Source organism: Sebastes umbrosus, chromosome 12 (assembly GCF_015220745.1).
Source record: "Sebastes umbrosus isolate fSebUmb1 chromosome 12, fSebUmb1.pri, whole genome shotgun sequence".
NCBI classification, from domain to species: domain Eukaryota; kingdom Metazoa; phylum Chordata; class Actinopteri; order Perciformes; family Sebastidae; genus Sebastes; species Sebastes umbrosus.
The window spans coordinates 10,849,952-10,861,660 of NC_051280.1; the positions used below are offsets into that span (position 1 = coordinate 10,849,952).

Genomic DNA, 11,709 nt, shown 5'->3' on the forward strand with positions numbered 1-11,709 from the left:
AGAAATATCTAATTTCCCTCCTGTTATCTAAAACTGATTTTGCAAAGTTTTTTTTAGGAGGTCATTATGTTTATTAACTTGTGAATAGGTTCCTAGCTGACTAAATTTTCTAACATCTATTCAATAGCCTGATAACAGTCAGATCGAGTGCAGCACACCATTAAACTCACATTTACACACATTGGCAATATCCTTTTTTTTTCTTTCTCAAAACTCCCCAAATCAGCTTCTGTTATCATGAGAAAACTACTTTTTCTTTTTCTGGATGTAACCAGACAATAAACCCAACAATAGAAAATGACATAGTCATGCAGGGCAAATACAGCACAGACATAAACATAAAACAGTTGTTTGCCTTGTTAGTTCAATTATAGTTGAGGAACACTGAATAGAGCACATTTCATAAGAGTTTTCATTGCACAATAACCGACCAAAAGTTTTCAGCAAGAATCACAGTTCAAATTTCCCTTCAGGCGCAACTCAAACATGCCACTGCATGTGTTTACGCTGTTTCCCACAAAAGCACTCATCTGTCAGGGAAGCTTTGCAATGACTTGCGCTTGGAGCCACAACAGTTTCATTTTTTCTCTTATGCATCAGTGTAGCCGTTGCCTTATGTCCACTGTAAATCAGTGAGTCAACATTTTTATTGGTTGCAGGCCAGGGAGCTTAACTCTCACTAAACTCTAATTATACTCCGGCTAAATGTTTGTTGTGCCCAGCAAAATTGTCTGTGTCACCATCCAGTGTTTCCAAAAAGGCTCTGTAACATTATTATAATAGTAAAAGTGTCTCCAACAGAGACGGCAAAAGCAGACTTACTGTCCTTCTGATGTGAGTAATATATGTATAATGATACATTCTGCTTTGAAGTACAGTAAGACCACCTCACACACACACACACTCTGTTACATAACAGACTTCGTTTCTTTCCGGATGATTGTAACTAACACCTAAATATAAAACCCAGGGGGATTTCACTGGCAAAAAAACATGATGCAAACATTCTTTCACAAAACCCAAAACCATCTCATTTGTTGAGTGGTGTAATAGTTGATCTTATCTCTGAGCAGTGTCATCTGAAGTACACAGCTTCTGGATATAGAGCTAATTACAGCTGAGTGATGAATAAATTAGAGTAAAATAAGAATGCTGGCTTGAAAACTGCACTCACAATAGTGCAGCGGAACAGCTCGAAAAATGGTCAATTTTGTAAATATTTGTATACGTGTATGGATTTTTCTTGGTGAACAAAACCGCCTAAAAGGCCTAATGCCAGAAAGAATGTTAATATTGGACGTTTGGAGCGAAACCCCAGATTACGTTTGTTAACATCCAGTGTCAGCGTTTTTTTTAAATAACCTTAAACTTAACCTTTATTAGATTTGTCATATACATACATGAAGTTTGACCTCCTAAGGTCAGCAATGGGCTGCTATAAAGTGTTTGGGGAGCAACTTGGGGTTCAGTGTCTTGCTCAAGGACACCTTGACATGCAGACAGTAGGAGTCGAGGATCGAACCGCCATCCTCGTTAAAGAATGACCTGCTCTACCAACTGAGCTACAGCCACCCCCAACCTTTGTCTACAACGTCTGTGCCTGGCAACTATGGTTGAGGTTAGGGAACGATCACTGTTAAGGTAAGAAAAAGTGTATCTTAATTGCAGCTCTGTGAAGAGACAGGAACTCCAGTCTCCCATACAAAACACCCCCATCCACCACCCCAACACCCACAACCTTACTTATTGCTTTGCTACATAAAGAAAAACACTACTTCCTGCATTGGAACTAAATGTTGGCACTGGAAGTAGATTCATTTGTCTAATCTGAATGTAATTCCTTGGATACTGTGGGTGGGCTTCGTGTATATTAAGTCTGTTAAACTGGTACTACATTAGGTGTTGTTTCCCTGCAAAAAACACACAGGTATGCTAAGTTTAAACTTTTATATAGTGGTGCAGGAATGAGTTCTAAAACACAGAAATGAGTTAGCATTTTTGTACTTCCGGTTCCGTCGTCTGGAAGTCAGTTGAATGGGTTTTTAGTTAGATGTCTGAATTTAAGTCTGTAGTTAACACAAGCATAAGAGATTTTAAAGTTTTGTTCTACAACATATTATATGTCAGTAAATATCCCACTCATGCATTTTGAAGCCTTTATGTGTCTTAAAAAGGCGGTCGCTTACAAGTGACTAAATGAGACTACTAAACGTCATCACACCGAACACTAGTCCACCTTTAGTTTAGTGGTGGTGATGTGAAGTCATGCGACCGTGGTGTTGGTCGTTTATAGCCTAACGTTAGCTTAATACCTCTGGCGATTGCATTCACACTTCAATAATCATAAAAGTGGTGTTCATTTGTAAAGATTATAAGATTTATTATTAACAAAACGTGTAAGTCTTATTTTCTGCAACAATCCAAAATCCAATGGAAAAATCCCATTGGCTTTTTGTCGAGGCAACCAGTGTGATGCTAACTTCCAGGTTGGCCTACAATGATATGTAATTTCTGCACCACTCTGTACCAAAGTGCTTTTTGGAAATACTTTGGAAAAAAACATTTTTGTAGAAGCAGAGAAGGTATTTTGGCACAACTTCACCCAGGTGCATGGAGAAGGGAAACATTATAAGAGGTAAAACTCCAGCAGTTGTTGTATCAAATTATAAATTTCCCACATTCTACCCAATTCCTATTAATTCAAACTGCCTTTCTCCCCATGACTCATAACCATTGGTTCACATAAGGAAAAATCATCCCATTACAGTACACCATCTCGTGGAACCTTTAAAATTGCAGTGAATATACTTCTGTTTTTTGTTGCTTTACCTGTGCCGATAATGGGATTGCCTTTGTCGGTCATTTCTTTCTATGTTGTTTTGTTGGTGGTATATGAAAAGTAATGGCTGGATTGTGACTTTTGATCTTGGTGACATTTCCTCATCTAAAAATAATCAGGGCAAAGTTACACTTATCAAATGAACTTATCTCCTCAAACTTTTTACATTATAGATTTTTTTTTTATTTTCACATTCATGCTCCCAGCAGAAGTAAAACAACTGATTTTGCAACTCCTTGGCCTTTCCGTTTGTCATCAGAAAACCTGAACCCCTCTGATGCTTCAAAATCTGTAAAAAAAAAAGAAGAAAAGAAATATGACAACCGGTAAAAACTAAACTCTTGTTTGATTGCTTTCCTCCAGGTTTGCTTTCATTTTTCTTTTTCATGTACATGTAGTTTATAAATGGATGGTTGCAAAAGAAGTCAAATCAGTATCATTATACATTCAGTCTGCCACATTCGAGACATCTCCGGCCTCATCTCTGCTGTAGTTTTGCTGTACTGTGTGCCAAAGTAAAGTTTCTCACACGTTGGAGTTGTCTGCATGCAAAACGACAGTGACTGTGAAGGGCTGAAACAACAGATCATATTATCTGGAAGGAATGCTGAAGAGAACACGCTGTATCATCACACAGCCTGAGTCCAAGTTTGGCAGTGGACCATCATCTCCTGACAAATACTCAATGCCATTAATCCAATAGAGACAACCACAGCCAACTCTCAAGTGTTTTTTTTTTTTTGTTGAAGATGCAGATTGTTTTGCCAAAGGACATTTAGATCTCTTTCATTTTTATGATCAAACTCAAACACCTGGCAGGGAGCAAGACCAGAATCGCACAAAAAGACTGAGGCAATTAGTGAATTAATCTTTAATGCCTGGGTAGCAACTGGGAAGAAACAGGAAATTCTCTTTAATGACACAATGCACATGTCGTGTGTTCTGGAGTAGAAGTGTAGTAAACAACTTAAGTGATCACCAGATATCCTGCAGGCAAAGGAAAAGAAAAGGGTAGGTTCATGAACCGCCTCATTGGGCTTTAACAAGAGTGAACAGCGTTATCCGATGTCCACGCAGGCACTCAAGGCTCATTAATATCTGTCAGCATTCATCTCGGGGAAACGAACACTGCGGCCTGTTTTCAGGAGTTAACGGGAAAGGTTTTGGGTGGATACGCGATATGGCAATGCTGACAAGTGTTTTTAATGCACAGCTTCTACCTGTCAGATCAAAATATGACTAAAGGAAGGTCATCTCATATCTGATTCTGTTTCATGCATCAGAGTCAAGTTCTCTGGGAATACTGACAAGCATGACCAAGAGAGTCAACAGGTTTTTACTTGAGACATGGTGTATTTCCACAGCAACACACTTTCTTTCGGTTTGAGTACAGACAGCCACCTAAATGTTCTAATTGCTTCGTTTGTCACACGTCACTGAAGTCGATATAACTCTCTGGCACAAATGTCAAGACATTTTCAAAATCAGTCTAACCGTTTCTTTGAAAAGTGAGTTTTTCTTATCATACTATATCTAGTATACAGACTACATGGGACTACTGTTTTTGCTTCATTATATTTTAGGAAACACAGTTGTCCCATGTGCCCAAAGACTAGATATAGTAAGAAAATGTCTGTATCTCAGAAACTACAAGGAGCACAATCAAGTATTTGGTATCTATGAACTCATAACAAGTTGAATATCAAAGACATGCACACATACGCGTGTAAAAAATATTTCATATTGAAAACATTTAATAAACACAATGATAGTGTTTTTCCTCCTTTTTCAAAAATCCTGAATTGGACTATAAAACTGTGATATTTCATGTGATTTAACAATTTCAGTTGTGTTGTTAGATACTTGCCAAAGTATGTCTGTACCAAATTTCAAGACTTTGGACCAATCTAAATGCTTAATTTCAATTCATTTTTATTTTGTATAGCGTCAAATCATAACAGAAGTTATCTCGAGACACTTTTCATATAGAGCATGTATAGATAGTCCTCTATAATTTAGAGACCCAACAAAAAATCCACCATGAGCATGCATTGTTATGCGACAATGGCAAGGAAAAACTCCCTTTTACCGGGTAGAAACCTTGGGAAGAAACTGGCTCTGGGTGGGCGGCCATCTGCCTCGACATGTTTTAAGAGAGAGAGAGAGAGACAGAGAGAGAGACACTCTTTCTTCAAGTCGATATAACTGGTTTAAAATTGTTAGGCAATAGTGATATCAGACTAATAAAGTTGACACATATAGGCCATTCATTTTAGATGTACATGCATTAATGACTTTAAAATGCAATGACTAATGACTTCCTCTTTCCCGTCAGCTCCAAGGATCAGAACAGGCCGTTCAGATTTTCAATAGTCACTTCATGTGAGCTTTATTGATTCTGAGATACAGTCTTTATGGCCTGATAAGACTTACTGGTTGCCATCTGTTGGGGACTTCCATACACAATTAAAAAGTAAATGAGCAACAGAAACATTTCACCTTTACACTGTACATCAACTAATGTTCTCTAAATGATATGCAGCGTTTATGTTTCAAACTTTAACAAGCTAACCAGAGACAGTGAATGCAGTTTATCTCAGCATAAAAAATAATGTGTAAGAGCTAAATGAATAACCAATAAAACGATACCCGTAAAATAGAGATGATATCATGCTTCATGTCATCAAATGAAGCTTAGAAATTATTTCACGGGACATTTACAGGCTTAAAGTGTGATGCAGTCAGAGAAGATTTATAGTTGATTTCTCTGGAAAACAAATCTTGTATTGTACTATGTGTATTAAAAATACAAAAGATTTTAAAACTTAAGGGGGGATAGTTTTCTAAATACAAATAAGATGTCTCCAAAATAAAATAGGAGTTCATACTGTGTATCACTGTAACACCAGCAATCATTTTGTATCAGTGGAGGGTCATCATTTTGAGGGGACAAGTGGAACTACATAAGGCAACAACAATGTCCCTATACTGTTGCAGTGTATGTGAACATAAGCTGACAGGAAGTAAACATGGACCCAAGCTGTTGCCTAGAAGTGCAATTCTGTTGAATTGGTCTATAATGCCCTCAATAAGCCTGGAATTAACAGTTGCATCTTAGCACAAAAATTCAATGTCTAGATCTGTTATTCCATATAACATGGGACTTAATTCTACAGTAAGATCGGTTTCCTCTTCCTAAATCTAAATGTAGACTAAGAAAGATACATGTAAGAACAATAACCTTCCACCCCCACATACATGCATGCTGAGGATTCCCAACTTCTTGATAATTTCAAAGATGTTATAAAGTAGCAAAAGCTAAAATTTCTGGCTGCAACACACATTAATATTGGCTCGGGAAAAAAAAGAGAAAAAAAAAGAAAGATGTCGAGGTGCAAAGGTGAATAGCGTTTACGGAAACATGATCCCTGGCAGCAGTCCTTTATAAGCATGCTTCGCCTTGCCTTCACAGACACAAGAAGAGAGCAACAAGTACATCAGGAGCTTTGAAGGTAGGTAACTTGTAATCCTAATATAAAAGGAGACACTGCACTGTTTTCATTTAGAGTTTTCTTAATATTTTGTAATGGTCATAGCTATTCTATCAGATAAGATTCAGTAAGATTTATATGATTTCTAGAAGTATTTGTTTGGGTTATTATTAACTTTACTTTACTTTACTTTACTTTACTTTACTTTGGGTACATGCATTCACATCAAATCTATGTAAATGTGTCAGATTTAACAAATTTTCATTTGCAATCCCTGTGCAGGTTCATGTTAAGAATTTAAATGTTATGCCTTGAATTAAATCAAACAGATTTCAGTAAGTGAAATAAGATCACAAATTCGGTGAAGACATGTGATTTTTTTTTATCAGCACATCAAAAGCAATAATATTTAGTTTTGTTTCTTTCCAAAAGATCAAAATGACTTGCTTAACAAAAGCAAAAAATAATATAAACAATAATGGTCATCAAAAACAACACGTTTTAGAACTATGATTGCTTTATTGAACAGGTGTCAAAATATCCTGTAATGTAAAGAGAATGGAATTTGTTTAACAACCGAGAGTTGTAGAGTTAAAACGGTCAAAGTTGTTGGATAAATATGTACATGCACACACAGCCTATATACACAAAAAGAATCTATATGAAATATTTGTTCAAGGTTCAAGGTTTCACATGTGAATAGGGAAGGCGTGGCAGGAGCTGAGGTACAATGATTACAGAGCGATAAGGCTGATTGCTCTGGTAAACATTGTAATTCTTTGCATCCTTCTGGCTTCTTGCAGAGCTGAAACTACAGACGACACCATGTGGTTCAACACGCTGTCCTTCCTGCTGATCCTTTCATGTCTCTGCCTCGCCCTGACACAAAGTAAGACACTGTAAAAGAGCAGCTGGTATCTGGCAGTAGTTTCACATACTGTTGGTTTGCATGTAATAGAAGTCAGTCTGTGAGGTTTATTGCCTTACCACCTGCGTAGGCTGATGTGGCCTCACTGTATTGCCTTGTTCAGGACCTTTAGCATTGTGGCAATTACCTTTTGATCGATTTATTTTACTTTGTCGTACAAATACTGTTCATACTGTGGTGGCACTGGATTGAACTGGATTTCTGACTTTACTGTCCTGGGTTTCTAATTCTTCAGCGACCTATGAAGACTGCTGTTTTAAGTATGTGAAAAGAATGAACCACCGTACTCAAAGACATGCAGTGAAGTACAGACTGCAGGTGACAGACGGAGGCTGCAACATCCCTGCTGTAATGTAAGTACAAAGACGATAAGAACACCCACTGTAAAGCTGAACTAACTTTAACTGCCTAAACTGTTAATGTTTTCTCTCATCCCTACTCAAAATGTTTTCATCAATTATCCTCTAGCTTCACCATGAAGAGGGGGCGTGATCTTTGCACAGACCCCAGAGAGGATTGGGTCGCAGAGCTGAAGAAGAAGATCGACGCAAAGGCAGAGAAGAAGGTCGACGCAAGGTCAGGCAACACTGGCCACAGGAAATTCAAGAAGGTGGGTGATTACTGAAGTTTTTGCACTGGAAAACTCTCCATCTTATCAAGTCTATAGTTGAGTCCTAACAACCTTGTTTTCTTAAAACGAGTGAAAAACTCTGCCAGTGCATTGTGGATATTTCGGGAGCGTGTCTATGTTCCCTCCGACCAGTACCTCTGTCGTTGCCGTGCCTTTGTTCCGACAGCCCAACATTCCAAAACGCCATGACCCGTCCTACTCTACCTCTGATTGGCTTACCCTGATATACCCTAACCCTAACCAATCTCACTCCTCATGTCTAAACCTAACCAACCAAACCAAGGTCTGAGGGAACATAGGGCTGACCCCGCTATTTCAACCAGTGTCCAATGGAAATCATAGTTTTTAATCTGTTCTCAAGAAATTAGTGTTTGTATCTTGACATAAGAAAGAATAAGGCATGTTGCTGCTCTAGAGTCAACAAAAAATACAGAGGATTCTTGAAAATGCTTAAAACAATCTGAAATATTTGTGAAGTGACGTTGAAATGTATGCCTTTGCTCTACACAGCCCCGACGGTCGTAGAAGCTGAGGGTGACCGCCCCGGGCATCTCTCCTCCATCTGCCAAACCTTATCATGAAGCAACATGTAACTGTGTTTTATGGAGGTTTTTACGATGCCTTACTGGAAGGTAGTCGAGGATGCTGGCCAAGGAAATCTTGTAGCATTACTTTTGCTTTCACTCTGCACTAAGATAAAGGTCAAAGCTTGGGTAGAATCGCAGCAGCACTTTGTTGCTCAGGGATGGACTGCTGATGCCGACTGGCCACCACACACATATACATGTCTTCAATAGCATGGCTGCTTCAGTGACAATATCTGTGACTGTTTTCATGAGGTATTCAATAAGCTTAATTAATGGTGACGGAGTGTAAATGATAATAACATGTGATATTTAGAGTATTTCTTGCATTATGTGTCCAACTACTTGTTTATATGCAAACACAAATTGTTAAATGTAAATGCCTTTCTGAAATGTGTGTCATAGAAAAAGAGAAATTCTTGTCTTAATTTCGTCCAACCAGTTTAAACGTCTGTCTTTTCGTACATTTTGTGTACAGGTTTTATTATGTGTTCCCATAAAAGCATGATTAATAAACTTGCTTATCACCTCCCACTCAGTGTTGTTTAAAAGTTTATTATCACATAAACATTTTATACACTGTTTTCCTCTTGGCCCACTGACTGTTCATTTTATTGTGTTATTTGAATTGAAATACATTTTTTTCCACTATATTTTCATAAAACAGGGGAAATGATGTAAAAACAAAAAAAGAGGAAAGGGGATACGCCAATCCTGTCCGTGCGCACACAAAGTAACAATCTAAATGTTTACCTACACATGGTCTCATTTCAAGGTTTCTTTATGAGGCTGCTATAAAGCATAATTCTCCTTCATCACCTATATTTTACTTTACAAAAGTTTAAAAACAATTTAAATACGACACAGTTCGATGTAACAAGTAGATATGTAACTAATCTCACCTTAAAGGGCTAGTTCGGGGATTTTGAATTTGGGTTGTATGAGGTACTTATCCATAGTCCGTGTATTACCTACAGTAGATGACAGTCGTCACGCCCCCAGTTTGGAGAAACAGACAGGAGTTACCGCAGAGAACCAAAGCAATGTACTGCTGTGGACGGGGTCGGCAGTAAAACATATTTAAGAAAGAAAGGCCCCCCTAAAAAAATCAATATCAGTTTAAGTGTACGCTATATCTAGAATATTTTCACTGGTTTACTTTGCTGTAAGACAGCTATACAGTCTATGTTTCTGATGGGGAACTGAAGCCGTTATCTATGCTCTCACCAAAGCAACCAGACTCCATTGAAAAAAACACTAATTTTACCTCACAGACCATGGGAGTTGCTGATTTACTGCTGCATAGCTGCCAGCGGTAGACCAGCAACAACAGTGTTCCGCAAGGTAAAATTACAGGTTTTTGGCTCTATTTAACAGATAATCTGAATGTGAGATGATTTTTTGATATAATAATTTCACAGTTTGCCTTTAAGATGCACACAATTTATTATTAATCATATTATATTATATATATATCATTTATTATATTAATTAATTAATTTATATCATCCCCATATTCATGTTTTTCTTGTCCTATCTTGTCTGCATACTTTAAATATCACAGCCATTAGGACTTTGACTGCAGTTGATTAGCTTTGCACAGCTAATTAGATCTAAAAATTAACAAATTAAGTAAAATCCAGTAAAATCAAAAGATTTGAATATTCTGATTGCAACTGCAGTGCAAAATATCTACAGGAAAAAAATCAGGCACACATAAAGCTTCAATGAGAGTACCTTTGAATGTGATGATCTGACATGGTGCTGGGTTTACTCATTGATCTGTGTGTGTTACTATCTCATCTCCATGGACATCCACAAGAGCTGCTGGTACATGCAGCTGATAAGATCTCACTATGAGTAAAGCAGCGATTTTGCAGCTGTCTGTGGAGATTTATGGCTTCTTTCATACATTTTGCATTGCAGAGGCTTTGTCTTGCAAACTGTGTGTGTCTCGATAGCAACATTATCAGACAGTACAGGCCTGTGTGCACTACAGTGGATTCATTATTTGATGTGCGTTGATTAAAGGAAAGATGTGAACATATCTTTTCAGCAAAAGACTGAAAGGTGAGAGTGATAAAAAAAGATTTAAGTAGGGCAATCAACATTAAAATGCCCGCAGGTGATGTATTTCTTTGGCTGCCAACGTCGGCATATAAGGAGATGATAGATAACTTGACAGATTTATAATAATTACACAACAATAATAGCATATCAAATATTGATGGACGTCCAAATTGCTTTGAGTATGACTGATAGATGCACCACATCCAGAGGTCAAAGAATTGGGTTGCAGTATGAAAAGGATTTTGGTGCCGTGGATTTCGTTTCTTCTTGTTTATATCATAACAACACTGACAAATGTGCTTTTTGCTTTTGCATGCTGGGGCAGAAAGAAATTGCTGGTTGGCATCCTGATAAGAAATGTAAGCCTTTCTTTCATCAAGGGGAAAATACCATGAAAGGAAAATATGAGACGGAGAAACAACATGTGGAGAAATCACTTTACACTGAAACAAATGTGATGAATTACAGGAAATGGGATGATTAACCCTCTGAGACCCGCGATCCCGACCGACTTTACTGTCTATCAGAGGATGTAGCAGGTTCAGTTTTAGAGCTAGAGTAAAGGTAAAGGTACTGATATCATATGAAACTAGAAAACCTAAGGGATTCATTGGTGCATGTCAGGAATGAGGCTAAATAACGGTCCAAAATTAGGCTAAATTTTGGCGAGGAAAAACTGGCATGGCCATTTTCAAAGGGGTCCCTTGACCTTTGACCTCAAGATATATGACTGTAAATGGGTTCTGTGGGTACCCACGAGTCTCCCCTTTACAGACATGCCCACTTTATGATAATCACATGCAGTTTGGGGCAAGTCATGGTCAAGTCAGCACACTGACACACTGACAGCTGCTGTTGAAATTCTCAAGAAGTTGGGAATCCTCAGCATGCATGTATGTGGGGGTGGAAGGTTATTGTTCTTACAAATGACATTTATCTTTCTTAGTCTACATTTAGATTTAGGAAGAGGAAACAGAACTTACTGTAGAATTAAGTCCCATGTTGCCTGAGTTGGCTGTCATTGGAGTCTGGCCTGTTAAGGTCTTAAAGGTTTTAACAACCCCTCACACTGACAGCAACATATTGAGAAATACTTCTTCTTCCACAATAGCTGTTGAGTGAAGGTGTTTAATGACATTATTCTTACATAACTTGTTCTCAACCCT

General features: G+C 37.9%; 1 protein-coding gene across 2 annotated transcripts; it reads left to right on the plus strand.

The window, feature by feature from the left end:
• Window positions 1–6,311: 6,311 nt before the first annotated feature.
• On the plus strand, window positions 6,312–9,007 carry ccl25a (chemokine (C-C motif) ligand 25a). 2 transcript variants are annotated; one of them, XM_037787319.1, is made up of 5 exons: window positions 6,312–6,351; window positions 7,134–7,219; window positions 7,494–7,611; window positions 7,727–7,868; window positions 8,398–9,007. In XM_037787319.1, the coding sequence occupies exons 2-5, from the start codon at window positions 7,156–7,158 to the stop codon at window positions 8,419–8,421; spliced, it is 348 nt and encodes a 115-aa protein (XP_037643247.1). In that variant the 5' UTR covers window positions 6,312–6,351; window positions 7,134–7,155; the 3' UTR covers window positions 8,422–9,007. The 2 variants fall into 2 exon arrangements, with proteins under 2 accessions (XP_037643247.1, XP_037643248.1); XM_037787320.1 differs by having other exon boundaries at window positions 8,401–9,007.
• The last annotated feature ends 2,702 nt before the right edge of the window (window positions 9,008–11,709 follow it).